Source organism: Mchenga conophoros, linkage group LG8 (genome assembly GCF_057382185.1).
Source record: "Mchenga conophoros isolate Kocher_MC1m ecotype Shallow Benthic linkage group LG8, M_conophoros_male_GT1.1, whole genome shotgun sequence".
NCBI classification, from domain to species: Eukaryota; Metazoa; Chordata; class Actinopteri; order Cichliformes; family Cichlidae; genus Mchenga; species Mchenga conophoros.
In genome coordinates, this window is record NC_140533.1 from 24,473,844 (window position 1) to 24,495,455 (window position 21,612).

At 41.9% G+C, this 21,612-nt stretch overlaps 1 protein-coding gene across 12 annotated transcripts in view; it reads right to left on the reverse strand.

The window, feature by feature from the left end:
- Window positions 1-21,612, reverse strand: part of tanc2b (tetratricopeptide repeat, ankyrin repeat and coiled-coil containing 2b) — a 171,438-nt gene that overhangs the window by 22,923 nt on the left and 126,903 nt on the right. For 9 of the 12 annotated variants that reach the window (XM_085285134.1, XM_085285133.1, XM_085285139.1 and 6 more), the window contains 6 exons: window positions 18,250-18,433; window positions 16,626-16,874; window positions 10,713-10,844; window positions 1,810-1,848; window positions 603-884; window positions 280-404 (listed from right to left, as the gene is read on the reverse strand). In XM_085285134.1, the coding sequence (XP_085141260.1) occupies window positions 280-404; window positions 603-884; window positions 1,810-1,848; window positions 10,713-10,844; window positions 16,626-16,874; window positions 18,250-18,433 (1,011 nt within the window). The remainder of the gene's footprint in view (window positions 1-279; window positions 405-602; window positions 885-1,809; window positions 1,849-10,712; window positions 10,845-16,625; window positions 16,875-18,249; window positions 18,434-21,612) is intronic. The other 3 variants (XM_085285137.1, XM_085285138.1, XM_085285140.1) reach the window with 2 other exon arrangements.

A 21,612-nucleotide genomic window follows, 5' to 3' on the forward strand; every position in this document is an offset into this window, starting at 1 on the left:
GGTTTGAGCTTGTGCACTTACACTGCCTTAATATACGGCAATCAAATAAGAGCAGCAAATTTCATATTACAATCACTTCAAGCACACTTATTTGTGAAGCAAATGGTTGAAAAATAGATAATTTGCATTTGTAAAAGCACTCTACGAGAGGGGGGAAAAGTCAAAAACACACCAATCAGCTGTAGTGTTTTGATACTTTGAGACAAATGTTTAACCCGGATTCTTTTTCTGTGTTTTGTCTGTTTACTGCAGGCTGAAAAGTGAAGGTGTGTCCAGTACCTGAGATGCCAGCCTCCTCATGGCTTCCTCCTGACGTCGCCTCATCTCTGGGGTCCCGGGACAGCTGCCTCCTCCGAGGGTGCCATGCGTAGGCTGGGGTTGGGTAAGAGGAAGCCCCTCTCCATCTGGACACAAGGCAGCCAAACACACTCAAGGGCAGCTCAAATATGTGAAATATTTTTACATAACGGCTGAAGACTCATTAAGATTTCCAAAGTACTGCAATTTTAAACTGGAAGTCAGCTTGGTTTTTTTTTTTTGTGATTACTAAGATTTTGCAGTCAAAACCAGGCAAACCATATTTAAAATTAACATATGCCTACGTTTGGGTGAGGCCTGGGGGCTGTCTGAAGCAATCTGTCTCATGCGGGTGCCGTGGCAGCTGAGCGCCACCAAGCGAGAGATAATCGCCGTCTTGCCGAAGCCGATGTTGCCTACTATCACCACGCCCTGGTTGGTGCTGACGTTGGGGTTGTTGAGGTGGGCGTCGATCTCTTGGAAGAGCCATTCGCGGCCGGTGAAGACCGAGTCCATGGTGATGCTGGGCACCTCAAACAGCAGAGGTTTGAGGGCGATGTCTTGAGGCCGATAGGGAGCAAAACGCACTGCGGGGTTATAGAGAATGAGTTTGTGGTATTTCAGCGACAAGCTGTGTCATTACTTTAATATTTTGCAATAATAGTCCACCTTGTAGTTGCGTTAATACAAGTAATAATATATTATACAGCGTGCATGAACTCGATATAGGTGCATACAATGTATCCATCTGTATTAGTGCACAATTAGCTACACATTGGTGCACAATATGGCAGTAAATGCACCACTGATTTGACGTTTTGCACACTTATCCCTACAAGTTGTAGCTGGAGTAATCCACTTTCTGGAACACTAAAGGCAAGAAAATGTAACTTTAAAGACGTAAAGATGACAACTTTTTACTTCCCAGGAATTTATTATTCACACCATTTTATTGTCGATCTTCCCCACTTACCAGCCCATATTTTACAACAAAACAATCTTTGAGTTCACGCGGTTGTCAAAGATATTTTTTAAGAAGTCGAGGGAGTGACTGCTTTTAACAGTCATGGTCGACTGTTGATTCTACTCACTAGGGGGAGTAATTAAACTAAAGTCCTGCAGAGGTTGGGCATCTTTTCAGCACAACATATGGACCATTAAAGACTAATGAGGCTAAAATGAATCTGGTATGAACTTCAGAAGCTGTGTGATAAAAATCTGTGTAAAAATGTAGTCTGCTGCCTCTGAGTGTCATCTCCCAGGCCTCATCTTTTAAACTGGTTGGAGTTTTGAGAGTAAAAACACGCTCTTTTCTAGACGGTGTCACTCCTTTAGGTGTTATCTCAGCATTTGGCAGCTACGCCCGATTTCGAGCTTAGAGTTTTACGTGAATAATCCAAACGCTTTGCTGGTGAGAGTGTTGGAGCACATGTAGCGCATTAGCCAGCAAGCAGAGCGAGTTTGAGCAGAACACGCTGCCTGTTGCAGCAAATGAAAGTTGAAGTAACTTACGTGACTGCGATTGCCAGGCATGGGTGCTATTTGCAGAAGCTGGGACAAACAGCAAGCGAAAGACAGAGAGAAGAAAGAGGGTAATGAGAGAGAAGCAAAAATAAGGCAGTGAGGACAGGAATGGAAACTGACAGCGGTGTGCAGTGTGTCAGAGCACAGGGTAAGGTGTAACTCAGTGGGGGGGGGGGGGGAGGAAGCAGCAGCATCAGCACATCATCATGTCAGAAATATGGGGAACCACCAGACCAGGGTCGATTACTAATTGAAATCCTTTGAATTACATTGAGCGCATTTCTCAGCATGTCTGGAGGGGAGGTTGGAGAGGGTTTGCACTTTTGGGAGAATCTAATTGGTTCCATTGCGCTGGGCGAGATCAATCAATCCCCATAAAAGTAATTGAATCCAGTTCGAGCAGTAATTCGACCCCGTGAAGAGAGACTCCAACCTCAACTCCACAGCCTATTTTGCTCAAATGTGCGCATGTGCATGTGTGTTGAAGCCCGTTAACTGCAATTTCACGTAAAATATTCCAGAATCTGAAGTTATTACAGGGAACCTCAAACGAACTGTAAAAATCTGATTTTCACCTTGGTTTTCGTTTTGGGTTGTACGCTGGGGTAAAGTTTAATCAGATTCTTGCAGTATGCAGTGAGAAACAGCTGCTGGTCAGATAATAGCCAGTGCAGTAGTTCATTTCACACTCTGCAGCATAGTAGCAAAAAAAAAAAAAAAGCATGCTGTGAGTCAGAGCAGTAGAAACTATACATTAGGAGAAAGATGGTGAACGTGTACAGATTTCTTTCTTCAGTGTGTGCAGGTACAGTGCTGCAAATTATGCAGGGGGCAAGGAGGGAGTGAGCGTTGCATTAGAGCTGTATGTCTTTTCTAAAAGACTTCAGTTTGCTGATAATGAGCTGATATTGCTCTTAATGTCCTGTACCACACAGCACTTCAAAGTGCTGTTGCAAGCACTAGCCCTTTTTCCAGGAATGCTAATTATAATCGCAGAATCAAAAAGAAATGTGACGATTACGCTGAGAATATTCTGTCTTATACAATCAGCAGAAATGCAGATACATATGGAAGTGGGTAAAATGCTGCTCTACGTTTATACCAAATGAACGGCCAGCACTGCGTTTTACTACACTAAGCTGTGTGCCAGCTGCAGCCCAGTGTAATAAAAGACGTTTCATCCATATTCCCAGGTCAGATTATTTTAGTGCTAACTCAACAAACACACACAGAGGCAGACAGAAGCGACTCTGTGCTGATGTAAAATTCTTCCAGTTGGGTTTTACGCTAGGAAGGATGCGAAACTGGTGATCCGAAAGCCACCCAGTGTTGCAACTTACAATAGCTTAGATACCTCAGGTCAATGAAGTAGGAAGCTAAATACCCAGAGACTCAGTTTTAAGTGGTGCTAATCCAATTATCTTGGGGGTGACTGAACGCCAAACGTGCCCGTAAAGCTTCTTCCGTCCTTGTGGAATTACTAAGCGCAACCTCACACCATCCTCCAAATGGCAGAAACGATTACATCTCTTCATGCACGTTAAGTCGCACAGCCACCGCTGCTCCACTGTGTCAGGTATTTCAGGAAAACATGGCAGCCATGTTGTGAACAGGGGCTAGGGGAGTTGTTTGGATGGTGAGAGCAAGTGTGTGTGCGCGTGTGCACGATTGAGAGGGATGGTTGGCAGTTACTCATAATCCTGCCCATAACACTCCACCTCAGGCAGCATTGAGCAAGGTATCACTCCACCTCCCCCCTCCTCCTCCTCCTCCCCCTCTAACGCCAACCCTCCACGGCCAGACGGAGTGAGAGTCTCAGACTTTTTAATTATTCACCAGGTGAGGATGACTCATGGTGACTGAACAGCCTTGAGGAGGGAGAAAAAGAGGAGGAGGAAGATGAGAAGCAGAGGAGGAGGAAAGGAGAGGAGAATGGGAGGTGGAGGACAGAAACAAGAAAAGAGGGAAGAGGAAAGGAGAGTGAAACTGGCACAACAGTGAAGGAAGAGGGGATATATTAGGGAAGGAGGATGATAAGCAGTTTAGATGATCACCGCTTGTTGCAAGGGGCTCTTGGGGAGTGTGGTGATGGGTTATCTCAGGTCAGGTGAACAACTTCCCAGCTTAAACTTAGTTTGTTGAAGGATTGTTTTTCTGTAACTCGAGTTATGCCTTATAGCAGTTGATGTAGAGCTACAGCTAAGCAAATACATGGCCAGAACAACAGGAACTTACATAATATTTGCTGGAAAAAAAAATCTGATCTTATGTAATTTGCAGAGCAAGCTTAGAGCAACATATTACACCTGGATGTGCCTATGGCTAATGCGTGATCTTAAAAATAACGTGGTAACCGAATGATCATTTCACAAATACTATTTCCTTGTTGGCATAGCAATTACTTAACTTGTGTCTTAGAACCAAGCAAAGGAAAAAAAACTATGTCATTACGTTACATAACATGCAAAACCCCCTGAAGAACCCCAACACACACTTAAATATTACAAACCTAGATAGCTGGAGTCAAAATGCATTTATCAGATGCAGACTGCATAAATTATCTGAAGCTCCGAACAAGTTGGTGCACTGTCATCAAATCTAGACCATTATCTAACCACATTAACTAAAGTAGAAATGAGAACCACCTTTCTTCTTCAGTTGTGTTTACTGTAAATAAATGTGTACTGTAAACACCACCGTAGTTCTAATTAGTGGCCCTAAACTTTTCTAGACATCACCTGATGGAGGTGCATGTCAGCAAATGTTCAATGCAACTGGACCGGACGTCAGAAGATCTTTAACCTTCAGATCGTGCAACATGCCGATCTTTCCCGGCAGGATCTGCATGATATCTGACAGCACTTGGAGAGTATAGGTAAAAGTCAGCTGTTTTCTGCAATCCAGGCAGCACCCTCACTTACACAAAGCTGAATAATTCTAGTAGAAGAAAATGTCTGAAGATGACAATTTCCAGCTGTGTGCCAACTGTGCGAAAAAACAAATGTGTGAAATAAGTTGGAAAACAAATTTTAGACCACCGTTTCACCGTTTTCACAACATGCATTTTGTTTGTTTTTTCTGACCTGCAGTGCTTTTGTATCCATATATAATGTTTGTTCTAAGTTCCCCCACTTCTGAACTCTACAGAATACTCTGTGAACAACAGAACTAGACGGCACTCTCCTACTGGTGCACGAAGCAAAACAAATAACTAATTAGCAAAGAATTAGCAGAAGTGAGTCTTTCCAGAACTCTCTATAATTAAAGCACTTTGAGGAGTTTCAAGAAGGAATTATTTTGTTTCAGCCTAATTAACGACTAAAGGAAGGATGCCACCGAGCAGAGTTGGGGAAGGAAGGGTGCCACCGAGCCGAGGTGGAGTACCACTAATGTTCACATCCTGTCACGCTGTTACAAATACGGGTGCGTGCACACATGTGACATGAAACATCTCTAAAAAGGGGATTATTTTTTTAAATAACCAGGTCAATGCTGCTCAGTTTTTCAAAAGTAATCGCTATGAAGTTCATTCTAAAAGGCTGAATGAATGAATGAATGCACATTTGTAGCTCGAGCGAGTACTTGTGTCATATGTTTGCTATAAGTGGGGCTTACTGGAAAGAAATTACCATGCTCAGGTTAATCAACAACAATAGATCTCTATGGCACAGATGAATGAACTGCATCATGCTTCATAGGTCATACTTGTTAGCGGCATCCATTTATTCTTTGCTTTGGTATTCTTGTGTCACTTGTTGACAGTAAGAAGAATACTGCACATTACAAACCTTATCCTTTAAATGTCTAATCAAATGCAGCGCTCAACTGAATTTCTAAGAGTTATTACTTACTTTTCACTCCTGTCAGGGAGTGTGTGTGTGTGTGTATATGTATATATATATATATATATATATATATATATATACACATATACACACACATTAGGGGTGCAACAATACACAAAATTCACGGTTCGGTTCGGTTCGATACTTTGGTGTCACGGTTCGATATTTTTTCGATACAAAAAAATGTTCATCCATTTTTAATTTGTCATTTATTAAAATTATAAATATATATTTTAACTCAAAAGTACAGTTTTTAAATTTAACCCTAACCCTTGTGCGTGTTTTTTATTTTGACAGCGAATGCGCACCTGCGGACCACTTATGTGCAGCCCTGGTTATATAGCTCGTCATATTGCAGCCACAGAAATTCTTTTGTCCATGAAACCATAAAGCTGCACTTTCTTTTTGCCTCATAGTCTGATTTGTCATAACTTCTCCGTTTTGTGGTAAGCTTTTCTTTGGCTGTCACTTCTTCACCCTGACCTGTCTTATTTGGCTCAGCAGAACTGAAATGCTTTTACACACACACTCACATAAGCTCAGCGATTCTCTGCGCGATCAACCTCTCACATGTTTAAGCTTGCTGCGGGAGATTTCACTTGTCATGTTTGCATAGTAAGCTAACGATTAATCAGACGATGTCAGAGGAATTGGTGCACAAATTATCATCACTCACAGATCAGTGCTGTCGCTCTCTATACACAGTTCACACGATTGCAAAGTGAAAGCAAAAAAACAAGCGCAAATTCAAACGCGACTTCAATATGTCACATATTGACAGTGGCTCACCGATGCCAATGACATAATTACCCAGCTACATTTCTGAAAGAATGCAAAAGCATTGACATATATTTTTCCTTCCTACAATAGCCCGACGGGCAGGGAAGAGATAGATTTTGGTAGCCCGACTGAAAAAATTCGCTAGCTCCAGGATGTCGGGCTAGCGATATTGCAAGCCCTGTATCTGATTGAGGAATCACTCATCTTTGGAAAAGAGAGTTTATTACAGAGAAATGGCTCTTTCCAAAATAAAAGCTATACTATCCGCTTCTTCTGGGCTATATTCTCAGCAGCATAAGGAGAATCATGTGCTAACAGCTGTCTAAATGACTCGGCTAAAGTTAGTAGCATGCTTGCTTTTTTTTGTCTGCTTCCACTTGTCTTTGCACTAGGATGATGTCGGCGTAAATGTGCAGTCATATTCGTTGTGTTCCCACTAGTGCTTTCAGGTTAATCTCGTTGAAATGACCTTAACGCCACAACACGGCAAATCTCCGTTAACGAGCTACCACGGATAGCTCCGTGCATGGGGCTAGACAGCCAACACCTTAACGAGCTAACTGCGCTAACACACTAGCTCCCACCCATGTAATTGAGCATTGCGTGGCACATCCAACATACTGTTTTACTTTAGTCCATGACTCGCTTACCTTCAGGGTCATACGTCACATGAAAGCCAAAATAATTCCAAACACCAGATCTGAATGAGGGTGGGGGAGGTGCCCTGCGCTCTTCCTTCTGACGATGCTGTCTGTGTTGAGCGCTCAGTGGATCTGCGCTGGACAGTGCAGCCTAGGCGGAGTAGTCGAACGCAGATTCACTGAGCGCTCAACACAGACAGCATCGTCAGAAGGAAAATTGATAAAATAAATTACAAATGTTGTATTGTTCGATACATATGCGTACCGAACCAAAGCACTGTATCGAACGGTTCAATATCGATACGAATATCGTTGCACCCCTAATATATATATATATATTATATAAATATATAAATTGGAGTAATAAAATCATTTGGAGTTAAAAATATTTTATCAGCCAAAAGGTGCAACCATCAGCCTGTTCTGTGTATGCGAGCCGAGGTGAAAAGATGGTGAGGGGTGAAGGGATGGAGTGGAGCGACGAAGACAAGGAGAGAGAACGCTAGGATAAATGCGTGTGCAGTGTACAGTTATGTGAGAGTTTGCGGTGAAAAGATAAGGTGGGTGGTAAATCTTAGAGGTAGGCAGGCAGGAGCACAAGAAGGTCCATTACAGTCTGACTCACTCTCCTCAAAACAGCAGCACAGCTTGGGCCCTCGATGGCTGGCATCAAACGAAGCTTCGACAGAATCAACCACAGAGAGAGCTGCATCTGTCAGCTGGCTACCACCTGATCAATACTGTACATAACCAACAGTCTCCAGTAAGTCCAGATCCAGCAACCTCTCATGCAAAATACCCAGCGAGCCTCTTTCTTAGATGTAGAATCTGTCTAAAGGTTTGCATTTCACATCTATTATTGAGAGCAGGGACCTGGTAATACAGCTAAGGTCCAGAAATATTTGGACAATGACACAATTTTTTAAGTTATCCTCTTATTTTAAATTCAGTGAGGCGATGTACAAAGTACCAGGATATGAGGAAGTGCAGACTTTCAGCTTTAGTTCAAGGGACTTCTTAAAGATTTTGCACTGTTTAGGAATTGCAGAGGCTCAAAATTAACTTGACAATTAACTGACAAAAATTTCCGTGGTCATGTGAGGCCTGTTCATTATTCTATTCATGTGTGAAGAATTACAAACTGGTACTATATAGTCAAAAATAAAGCAGGTCATCATTAGAAAATCAACAATCTGGTCAGCAACACCAAAAGGCTTTCAAGACAACAGAATACAACTGAAGTGGATGATCAAATAATCTTTTCTTTGGTTCATCCTTAAGTCTGAGTTTTCCCTACTTCAAGTCTGGTTTCAATTTCAAGAATTATTTGAGGTAATTCGTCCCCACATAATCTTCTGGGGAAAACACTGTTCTTCAATTCTCTTTTCTCTCTCTCTCTGTCTCATTCTCTGTCTCTCCTGTTGAAAGCAGAGGAGCAGAGCATTCAGGGAGGCACTGACACTGATCCAAGGAGGCAGAAAGCATGCTAGGATGCAGTCGTTTGGCTTGTAAACACACTTGGCTGCCCTTAGAGGAGGAAGGTTGAAACAAGTGGCTCTGGCAGTAACAGTGAGGCTTTGAGAGCAACTACTTCTTACCCAATGTCTCCTGTCTTTTCCCTTTTCCTTCATGTCCATGTCCCTCCTTCCCTTTCTCTTCCCTATAAAACCTCTTTGACTCTGTCGCCAGCCAGCTGCCCTTGAGCAGGGGAATCACATCGCCGCTCAGTCGAGCACAATCTCATCTAAGTGAGGTCTTAACAGGTGTTTAAAGCACACAGGGATGCATATCTGTGTTCGCTCGGATGGCAGAGGGCTGTCATTACAGCGCTCATTACTGGCTAAGTGATAGAGGAAGAAGGGCAAGGGGACACATAATGTGACATAAGGCCATTTGGCCATGTGGTAAGGAGGCTGCTCCATCACAGAGGCACTCGCTGCTTTCGAGACTTGAACAATGTGCAGTGAAGCGGACTCTGAATGTTAAGCACAGAGACAAATTTTATCTTAGTAGTGAGACAGTATGACAAAATGCTCATTGTGTGCGAAACGGAAGGACGACACGAGGACACAACAGACAACAGCCGGCGACATCCGGAGTTCACCACCAACAGCACAGCCGCACCACTGGTCTGTTATAAGAGCTTAGCGATACGTGCAGGCATTTGCATCTGAAAGACACCGCAGAGCGCAAACGAACCGTCACTGACTTTGATTTGAATTTTAAAAATAACTCGCTCGTCATGCAGCTTCGCCTTGCGAGATTTGTTGTTTGTGGATGAGAAACAGAACAGAACAGCGTCTTGATCGCTGCGTCTGAACTGTGGATGACGTGAAACAGCTGGCCGATCGGTGGAAAAAATTAAAACAAAACAAATTTACTGATCACAGAATCATCCGAGTCCTTGCAATGCTTCACTACAGTAAATGACTGCAATGGGTCAGTTTATATCATAGTACATATACATAAAAGATGGGCGTAGCCTCCAGGTCTGAAAAGTGAAGCCTTAAACCTGTGTTCTTTCTAGTGACCAGCAGGGGGCGGATTCTGTGGTTATTTAGAAATCCATGAGAAAATGACTACTGCTCACTTCATTTATGGCCTTTGTAAACTTTTCCTGTTGAGATTGTTATTAAACCCAGATCTCTAATGTTACCTGGTACAGCACAGTGTTCATTTAATAGCTTATGGTCTCTGAGAGTAAAATAACCAATTAGGAAGGATATGATTCACCACTGCATGAGTGTGCACTCTGCTTGGTTTCTCCGTGAGATCCACACCTCACTGTCATATTCCGGTTATAAAAACAAAGATCACACAAATGCTCAAATCCAAACTAAATGTCCCCATAATATTTAGAAAACAAACAAAAGAAATTAAAGAATTGGAGGATATTTTGTTGAAAACTATCAATACGTGGTGAACAGTCACCTACTGCCTGATTTGTACATAAATAAAGACGTTGTCATCACATATTGATGCAGAAATGGCACGAAAATTAAAGAGTCAAACAAAATGCTCAACGAAACCCAAGCACATGCCATACGGTATAAAAAAGATGGACATATACAGCATGGCATTTATTAATTTTTAGCATTTAAGTGCTTCATTCGATGTTATAACAAACACCTTTTGTTTTTTAATTGTTCTTTAAAGGTCAATTCATTATTTGGGATTGATACATGTGTTAAGGGTTTATGACCATATAACTTTGCCATCTGTCTGTGAGTCAAGCCATATTACTTTCTTTCCTATCATTCTTCCAATATACAAAATCCAGATATCCACTAGTTTGAGATTTGTACTTTTAGTTACTAAGATACCAGGATGTCAACTTTTCAGATTAATAATTTTCTATCATAATACATTCTTCATACCTTTGTATTTGGAGTCTTTATATAGAGAGGGGAAGACGGATCTCACTAATGTGCCAGTTTCTTCATTATTTCAATGCATAATCAGTTCAAGTCTGTCACGTGTAGCTCTCATAGCCAGCGTAAAGACAATGCTTAAAGTCTTTCGTACTAAACAACTGATAAGAAGGTTAAGTAGGTATATAAGGAGGTCCACGTTTGTGCAAATGTGTGTGTGTTTGTGCTCTCCTTTACTCTGGCTTATTGCTCACCTCTCAGATCCTGCCCGGAGCGACCCGGCCCGCAGGTGGTGCTCTGTCTGGGCATGCGCAGCGAGGTGCGTAATGGAGTGTGCCTCTGCTCATCCAGGTATGCTAGATCCTCCAGGTGGGCCGAACTGGTAGCTGTGTGTTTGTGTGTGTGAGGCAGAGGGGAGACAGAGAGGAATGTTTTAAGAGTGAGAGGAAGAAAAAAAAAACAGTACTGTCAGCACACATGTGCATTCAGAGACTACAATAACCAAACCACACAAACACAGGCACACACACACTTAAGGTGGCAAAGGTTCATGTCATTGTCCTGAGGCAGCTGTCAGGCTTCTGCTCTTCCACTTGCCGACTCCTACAGGAAAGAGAAAGCCAGCCCTACATGGTTATGTCCTAAAATTCCCTCTTCTCTGTGTCTGTCACGCGGCACGGAGACAGATGCCATCCGGCCCCTCTCAGGATTAATTAGCTCAGTAGACAAATGTCTTATTCATGGAGTGAACACCGTCTGACGCTGGCTGCTGATTGTTCACACCACACTGTGTCTTCAGGGCCAACACTCGGAACCACTGAATGTTAAATGAGATTAGGTGCCGTCAGTGTGAGTAAGCACACAGATTCCCCGTCACACCTGAACCCCTCGGTTCAGTAAGAGGTGAGAGCGGGGAAAGACGAGGCAAATGCAGAAAGGATTAAAGGGACTTAATCGAGAGGTTGGTGGTTCCTTGACAGATGAGCGCCGAGTTGCCAAGTCACCACGTCACCGCGACATGCAGATTTTAAACACGGAAACAATTCAGCCAGATGGCCTGAAACACTTCACATGATGGAAGTGCACCTGTAGACTCAACCAAGAACGTCTTCCGCAAGCTTTGATGGATAAACGCAGATGGACAACAATTTTGTAATTTCCTGTCATTTTGCACTCCTGAATACATTTGGTCTGCTCTTCCCATCTGTAATCCCAGACCTCAGCAGTAACCTCGGTGTGTACATCATGATCAACAGAATGGGTTTCAGTATTAGTAATCCAGAAAAAAATAAAGCAGCGCTCCGAAATTTGTCTTTCACGCAATACCTGAAGTTTTCAAATTCCTTGAAAATTCAAATTCAAGGAGTTGGAGAGAGGTGTGACCGAAAATCCATGGCTCTTCTCAGTTCTGTCGTCTGCCTCCCTCTCTCTCTGCAGGCGTTCTAAAAACTAAGGCATGGTAAATCTCAGAGGAGCAGGCCTCTAAGCCCGGCACCTCTCGCCTGTGTAACACTCACCAGCACCTCAGCACTGATCCATGTCCTGTCCTTGGTTCAAAGCGTGGCTTCTGTGCCACTGGAGTTAAGCTTAGTCGAGTGCAGAGCATGTGTACTGGCTGTGTTTGTGTGTTGTTGACTGCCTGAGTCACCCCAGCCATGGACCCAAAAAACGAGCCACATGGGTTTCCCAAAATGGAGGGAAAATGGCAGCTGAGAATGCCGAAGCCTCAGCCCTGGCTGAATTGGGAGGTGCTGGCCATCCAACTAGGCTAAAAGCAAGGGCAGTGGAGCCATTAATTTCCTGCAAAACCAAGGAAGAATGACTCAGGCCTACAGGGCTGAAAAGTCTCTTTTTTCCTTTTCAACTGTGTTTGAATGCGAGGACTCAAATCCGTGTGCTCATCGTCTCTATCTGCAATGCAGCAGGCTGCTGGGGATCACATTCACAGTTCTCGTGCCAGTGCGCTAAGACTACACGGATAGTGAAAAGAAAAAGAGAGGGGAAAAAAACCCAAGTGTGGAACAGTGAGAGAATGGAAGGTGTAGCAAAAAAAGTGAGAAAAATGTTGAACTCTGCAACAGGGAGCTTTGGGTAATGACAGCCACATCAGACACTTCCTGTTTATAAGAGCGACAAACGGCATAAACGCACACACGCTCACACACACACTCGCAAAGACCAGCTGGGCTGCTATCCAGAGCCAGTATCAGCCAGGAAGTCGACTACTCATCACAGATATGAGGTAGCTGCTGGAGCTCTGTATGCCTCGCTGTTCTCCTCTCATCTACCAGAGAGATGACTTGCAATGATAAATAATGGAGGTAGAGGTATTTAAACAATAATTCTGGGTGTTAAAACACCATGTATCTAAGCAGACTAAAGCCAGAAAGGAAATTAGGAAAAGAAATGAAGGAAAAAGGAAATCAATGTAGACTGTGCATCCCCCAAATGAAAAACGTTATCTCAAGTGAGCCGTTACCTTAATTTAGTGAATTTGGAGACTAAAGAGCGAGTCTTCTCTCTGAGAATGAATATCACAGTTCCCCAGGCAGTTATATCTGTTGGTGCTAGATTCTTGAGACGTCTATGTATTCTTGTAAATACATAGTAAATTACGTCATTAACACCTGCAGATTCCACAGTATTTGCATCACTAATCTGGCAACTTCAGGTGTAGACCTTCATTGGTTAGTTACAACAAAAAGTTTGATGTATGTAGACTTAGAAAAATAACACCTACACCCAGTGGTAACCTTTAAGACCGTAGTTCCTTAAATGGCCACTAGAGGCTGACTCTGAAACTGAGTCAATCTCCACAAACTCCCATGTTAAAAAAGCTTTAAGTTTTAAAAGAACAAAACAAAAAAGCCTAACATTAAGTTTTACAGTGGCCCGATTACATTAGTGTCTAAATAATGAGGTGAATTGACATACAGGCAATAATGTTTTTACTCATGCCCATTAGGCTGTTAATTATTTCCAGGTTTCAAACATGACTGAATTCACATGGGTAATATGAGGTAAAACTTCGCTTTGGATTTGTGTGAATGAAGGAGGGATTTCAAGTTATCATGTAGCCACAGCACGAATTGAACACAATGGCTGAATTATCGTCAGCTGTAGTCTCCGGGCTGAAAATCGCGGCGTGTTTGTGGCGTTGGTGCTTATTACAGCATTTTACATTCGATTGGTTGGCAAAATTATGGCACTGAAAAAATACTTTTGAACGATACAAAATTGGGCTTTTTAAAATGATAGTCTATGGTGATTGCCTGGCTTTTGGCGCAAGAGACCACTGGAGAAACTTAAACTGGAATGAAACTACTTCCAGGGTGGTTTAATTTTTTTATCCCTGAAGGTTGCCACTCGAATTTCCTGCTTTGCTGGAAATTCAAACAATTTGTTTAACACATGCCAGTGTCGCGCTGCTCAGCGCATCATTTCATGCCGCATTACAGTCGGTTGGTTTGTAGATGTAGGTCACAGCAGAAGTCACATTGTGAGGTATTAAATTACTGTCATTATCTGAATTTTGTCCCAGGCTATCTTTGGTCACAAGGCTTTTAAAAACAGTCAGAACTGAATCTGTGCCCTGTGGGCACTGAACGAAGATATCACCATCAGTCTTTTACACTTCATCATCCTCTCTACATGTGGCCATAGTACACAGTACATAGCAAATAAAAACAAAACTTTTTTTCATTTCGCCTTGGTTAAAAGAGCTAAGTGATTTTTTTAACCTTAGACTAGAAATATTTTGCCTGGAAACATATTTGCCATTAGTGTAACAAATGTCTGAGTTTTGTGTCCCAGTTCAATTTTCCTGTTTCACAAATAAAGGACAAGTAATAGTGGCTAAGAGCTTGCCTACGTACAACTCTGCATATCCTCGTGTTGATTATGCTAATAAGCTATATTAGGCTGTTTATGCTAGGCTAAAAAATTCAATTCTATTGAAAGCTTATTAGCATAATCAACACCAGGATATGCAGAGTTGTACGTAGACAAGCTCTTAGCCACTATTACTTGTCCTTTATTTGTGAAACAGGAAATAAATACATGTAATAACAAGTAAGATTATATTTATAATTAATCATCCCTATTGTTAATTTTTTTTTTTTTTAATTTTTAAATAAAAACCAAAACCGTATCCCTAAAAACTACAAGATTCCTAAATCAACGTGGCAGTATCGTCGATTCCACTGTTTTCATTGGACTTCTACAACAAATCAGCGAGGTGAGAAGGATCTAGGATCTAACAAAGGCCATCTAGTGTCAATGTGGGAAATGTTAGCCTTCTTTTTTCAAGCCTAAACAACAGTGGTCAGGAGTTCCCACCCTGCGGTTTAACCATTTTCACTCTCCTTCTGTTCAATTTTTGTTTGTAAGTCCTCCAGTTTTACAATTTACTCAATACTTGTCTTAATCATCATGACGTGTGAACGGATGAAAAAATCTTGGTTTTGGTTTCTCCTTCCTCCATATCTATCCTCAGCTCTACCAACGCACTGACTTCATTAGGTAATAGAGTAGCCCCCTCCCTTCTCTCTTTCCTCCCCAGTCGCCTCATGCTCTCGCTCCGTATCGCTCTCCCTCTCTCCCCGCACATCAAAGCGAGTCTCTGTCACTCTTGGGGATAGAAACGGTTAATGCCTGGGGCTTTGATGTTCCACTGCTGTGTGAGCCCAGCCAATCCTCAGCCTGTGCTTGCCTCCCATCCCTACATCATCTAATAATTCTTTGTGGAGGAGAGGCAGAGCGAGAAAGAGAGATTATGATTACTCCCTTTCACTCCTCTTCCACATGTATCCATCTCCCACTACTCAATATGGAATTCCTGTTCCTGACGAACACAAATACCATCAGACAAATCATATGCTCTTTTCCCTTTTTTTTTTATTCTTCCCTCGCTCACACCTTTTCTACTCTCTCCATTTTATATTTTGCATCATCTGCAGCTTGTATCATGTCTTTTAAGCCGTATCTAGCCCACTCAGTCTCTTTTGAAGATCTGACTATTGCGGGGCGGAGATGAGATCGAGGATGAATCTCTAAACCCGACAGTGTCTCTGCGCTGCCAGACAGAGTCAAACAGCAGAACATGACCAGCATAAAGAGAGGGTCATAGCTGCAGTGACAGGCCTTGTCAGGCATATTACAGTGTTTAGTGAAATATATAAGAGAGTCTGCACGCATGTACTCTTTTTCCAGGAGGAGTAGGTGAAGGTATAACAGAGCTCATCGTCTGTAACAGCCTCTCTGATGAGAACAATATTACAATCAGGCCCGTTAGGGCAGCCTCTGTGTTATAAAACTGACATTTTTTCCTAAAATATTTACTGTTATGTTCGGGAGCTTTTCAAGGCCAAAAAACCCCAATATCAACAAGGCCTCTGTTAGCGATACAAATGCCAGTTTCTCCTGTGTAATATTCTTCCAGCCGCAGTATGTTATTCTGCAGATGCTCCCTTTCCCACACTGTATTATTCTGCTGCATGGTTTCAATCTACACCAGAGGGCTGTGAGAGTTTAACAAAATACCAGCATGGATTTACACTTGCCCAAAATTTCAACATAACCCCATGACAGCTAGAAATTGGAGCAGTTTTCTCCCAAAAATGAAGGAGAAATGTAATCAAATCAAAGCACATGTGAGCTACTCTTATGAATAAACCAAATTTTAGGGAACTGCAGGAGAAATGTAGTTGAGACCTCAGTTTTTAAGTTACTCTGAAATGAAAGAAGAACCCCCACAAGGCTATAGATACTCAAACAACCTTTTGTGGTACAATAAAAATACAGGTTATGTCATGCAAATTAGCCTGCAAGACGCTAAATATTTATATATTTAGGGCCTTTGCGATCACAAAAAATTAGCAAAATAATTCAAAAGGGGAGGATTACAGTTTGTCCTGTAGGACAACAAGCATGGGAAGAGAGGCTGAAAGGAGTGAAGAGGAAGCAAGTAAGAAGTCAGAAATAGGGCGTGACATGGCTAAACACCAGCAGCTCAATCCAATTTTGCCAGAAAAGGCTCCCTAGCTTGGCAAAATTTGTATGCTGCATGGTCGTTCGCCTGTAAATAACCATATTTTTGGCTTCCTGGACAAATACCTTTTTTAAAAAACTTTCACAGTTGAGGGATGGGGAAAGAGAAAGGGACTCACCAGCCACAGAATTAGGGCGGGGCATGAGGTACAGAGGGATGGAGTGGGCAGAATGGGAGGACATGCTCTCCAGGTTTCGCTCAGGGATTTTGTTGAGGCTGTAGGTGGAGGCGGTCATGTTTTCATCCACCCTGTATAGGAACGAGTCCATGCCTGATTTCTGAGACTGCCACAGTTTCAGGTTTCCCCGCGAGCCTTCGCCGTATTTGCTGCCTCGCTCCATGTTCTCCGAATAGCTGGTCAGAGTTGCTGCAACACAAACAATGACACAGTCTTTTAGATCATTTCTTTTGTTTTAGACACTGGGTTTGTTTGAGTTTCTTTTGTCATCTTTTCACCCACCCAGCCCATCTGCTTTCACATTTATTTGCTGTTGTTCTGAATCAATGGTATGTTGATGCAATGCTTTCCTCATCAAACTGCAGGTGTTCACCATTGTTGCCAGGAAACAATGACGGCACCTGCTTCGACTTTTGCCTCGCACCAGAGAGCATTTCGGCGCTCCTGATTCCTTTCAATTGATGCATAAATGCCACAGATGATGGCGAGGTATCAAGCTGCTTCCAGTTGGTGTAAAGACCAGGAAAGGACCTTCGCTGTACTGGGAACTGATCACAGACCAGATCAAAGAAGACTTTTGGACAGTACCTTGCTCGGGTCTGGATATGGCATTCAGAATGACCATTTTTCTTTTTGTTGGTCATGACTCAGATTTAAATCAAACTGTTTTGCACAATTCAAAATATCATTTTACGATTTTTGGCTTTAGCACACAATCAGAGTTGTACAGAGTGGTTTGGAAATGCACAGGCCCGTTTTCCCACTGTTGGAACTCTCAGGCGTACTTTCTTTAGTTTTGTTTTTGTGGCAACCCTGCATTCCTTTTACCTTGGATACCTTGTAAAGGCATTTAAGTGATGTCTCTCCTGAACTGACTGCATTTCAGTAGTAGTAGTGGGGAAAACAAAATTTGTTTTGCTTTCTATACACAACAATACAGCATAATGTCTGTTTATTGATCTTAAAAACACTACCACAGAACAATCACAGACAAAGCCTAGTCAGCGCCCTGTATATGGCTAATTCAACAAGTAACAAATACAAATCAGTAATGTACAGAACAGATTTACTAAGGTTTGCGTGCACTGCTACCATCTCAGATTATGAAATTAGGTTTGGTGGGGTTTATTCCAGCTCAGATTTCCAACATCCCACCTCAAACGGAAAGCAGCATTATTTCCTGGGGGAAATGTAGTACCTACTCCGGGGTAGATACCTCCACCATAAACCCAATAAAGCTGCCATTAAGGTCAGCCAATGGGTCAAAACCTGGAGTCGTCTGATTGGTTAACTCAGACAAAACAAGATGTAGAGATACAGTTTTTTAAAGAACCAGCAGAATTACCATGTTCACCCAACTCAATGGCCTAGACATAAAAAAACAAGGAGCCCCAAAGACCACAGCAAAACAAAAACAACCCCCCTCCCTCTTCTCTTTCCCCTAAGATACGATATCATATTGTAACTCAAGTTTCTTTGGGGTTTGTTGCTTCTTCTTTCTGTATTCATGAATGTACTCATGTTCATTACGGGCGTTTTATGTGAATCAGCACGCAGATCTCACCGATAATCCCGCTGTCCCTGCTCTCCAGTGTCGAGGTGGGACTAGTGACAGAACCGTAGGCGCAGTCCCTGTTGCCAGCCTGGCCGGGCATGGCAGGGGGGAGGGTTGAGCAGGGGCTGCCTGCAGGTGGGGAGGCAGTGCTGCTGGTCAGGGTGGAACACGGGCTGATCCTCTGGTTCTGGCCCTAGGATGGACACAAATAAACACAGTTTTAAAGATTTTTTTGGCTCCCACAGCTCCATTAGCACACATGGGTATTAATGGCAAAAGTACAGCATTTGAACTTTTAAAATGTGACTCATATGAAGGAAAATGCCATTCCAATACTGCAGTTTTCAAAAGCTCAGCCCCCTGCTGATCCTCTTAGTCCTTCTCCCACATGTATACAAACACATATAATACTAACTCATAATATGCTCCATTTCTCTACAAGATACACTTGAAGAAGTTTTAACAATTAGGCCACGTTGCATAACTAACGAAAATTGCAAATGTACAGCATGTTTACAAACACAAATACACTCAACACTCCTGGCAGTTGCATTTAAAAATACTTAATAATGGTACCTTCACTACAGCCAATACATTTTACAAGTAGCATATGTACTGTATACAGTGATGTGGTTTCTTTTCAGAAAACAATAGAGAGATTCAGTGTTACATTTTAACACTAATACTAACTTTAACTTGCATTTATAGATCCATAGAAACCCCTATTTTCATGCACATTTTCCTCTTCTTTGCCATAACTACAATCTTATATGTAGTATAAATGTATAGTATTTTCAGTCCTGGCACTTTCCAGGCACCCTGGAGTGACTCTATTCGATGTCAGCTCGGGTTAGGAGACAATCGACCACGGGCGACAAAATATAAACACTCTGCTGCATCCAATCAGCAGAGTGTTTATATTTTGTCGCCCGTGGTCGTGTAATTCCTTATTTTTAAGAAAAGCAGCAAACCCTCACACTTGAAAACCTGGAACCATTGAACACTCATATGTTTTCACAATAAACAACTACTCACCTCAACAATACACACACTGCAGAGTACTACTAGATTAGTGGGATAACTGTGACACCTGTAAACACACTTCCACTTTAAGTAAATGCCCTCTGGCTGACACTAAACAGTGTTTCTGTGCCTGCGGAATAACAATTTGTCAACCAGTATTTCAGTCACCGCTGCCCTCTGCTGTCTTCATGGATGAGACCGCTCAAGTGTCATGTTTACAAGAGCTTGACCCCGATGTAACCAAACATCCACACCAGCAGACAAATCTTCAACCCTGCGTGCGCTCAACCACGCCGCAGTTCTATCAGCTCAGATAACGAACGCAGCCTTCTGTAGGTTTGACCTTAAATGTCGCGTGTGGATTGGATTGAACTTGGAGAGCACTGCATCTATTTAGGGAGCGAGAGCACGCGAGTATGAAAGGCAATTAACTGCACCCTCTGCAAGTTGAGGTCACCTTGTTCTATCAGCTGGCGAGGTCTTGCAGCAGCTATTGTAGGAAGTCAAACATGTTAAATGGCAATTTTTTTATAATGATCACTGAATTATAAACGCCCAGCATACCAAAGATCACCTTAAAAATGCCAAAAAGGAGAATTTATGCATTATAGAGGGAGACCCAAAGAAAAACAAACAAAGAATCTTGAATTGACTTCTGCAACAACAAAGATGTTTGCAAGAAAACGAACACACAGTTTTTTGTTTTTTAAATATTGATATTGTGTTCACTGATAAGCCTTTAGAGCCATGTAGCACTTTATTTTCTTCCTTTTTCTGACAGAAGCTGCGTTATTACATCATTTGTCCAGCAGGGTGGCTGGAGAAATGTATCAGAGTAGTATCAGAGCCATTATTTCCCATTATATGTCAAGTGTAACCCCAGGCTACTATGTCAGCCATTTGAGGCCGAGACCATCACCATAGACGCCCATGTGAAAACGCCCAACTTCGAAGCAGCAGCTTTTAAAATTTATTGAAGGGTCTCGACATTATAAATATAAAGAACCTTGAGAAAACTGTTGGTGTGATTTGAAGATATATAAAGAAAATTAAAAAATTGAAGGTAGCGGTATCCTACCAATATCTGGATGGCATATGAATGTATGTTTTTTATCTTGAGCTAATATTTTTTTGCCCTATCAACAGAGATGGGCGCGTTACTGTAATCTGATTACTTTTTTCAAGTAACGAGTAAAGTAAGGGATTACTATTGCAAAAACGGTAATTAGATTACCGTTACTTTCCCGTAGGAACGCTGCGTTACTGCGTTACTAAAACCGTGATTTTTTGCGAGAATGTCTCACGACAGTGACGTAAGCGAGTGCGCCGTTAGTGACAACAGCTCTGTGCAGATCAACAATGGATCACATATCGATTGTGGGAGAGAGTATGAGCGTGCAGCGTTTAAAGCGTGGAAGTACTGACCTTACTTTGAGTTTGATTCCATAAAAAGTGACAAAAACATTAGCGTCCATCGTGCGTGGGAAGAAAACTTCTTTTTACAGCGAAAAAACCCCCTAAACTTCCAAGCAAGCACCGAGTGCGCAACGGGAAACTCACAGAGAAAGTCGCGGATTCTTCAACTGACCGCGGCACACCTGCACCAGGGTAAACCTCCGCCTACCCCACTCCTGCTTTACAGGTGAAAATAGAGCAACAGGACCGCTGAGTCTTTGACTTTATTTATTTTCTGCTGTGTTTTACTTGCATCTATTTGAAAGAGTGAGTGTAAACACAAAAAATATTTTATTTTATGTGCTGGAATGTGCAGAAAATAGCTTTAAATGTTAAACTAATTTATTCAAGTCAGAGAATGTTGCATATAATTAAATTTTTGCTTGATGCATAAAGTTAAAAGATTAAAACTGATAAACAAGTTAAAAAAAAGAGACTTTTCCATTTGATTACATTTTGTATGATGGATTATGCAGAAAAAGTAGAATTGGGCTGAAAGATCTATCGCTTTATCACCTATTCAGGTTGTAAATCGTGTTTTTAAAAAGTAACTAAGTAACTAAGTAATTAATTACTTTTGAAAATAAGTAATCAGTAAAGTAACGGGATTACTTTTTTGGGGAAGTAATCAGTAATTAGTTACTGATTACTTTTTTCAAGTAACTTGACCAACACTGCCTATCAAAACATGCACACCTCCTTTGAATTATACACTTTTATCTTCAGTCACCGTCTCAGACATGAATTAGAATCACTTAATGAACATTTAGAAATTGGCTTTGAAACGATATTACTTATATTATGTTGCACTTACGTGGTTATTATTACTTTAACAGTAGTTTTCTGTATGTTTATGGTTACATCAAGATCTGCTAATCCCTAACTCTGCATATT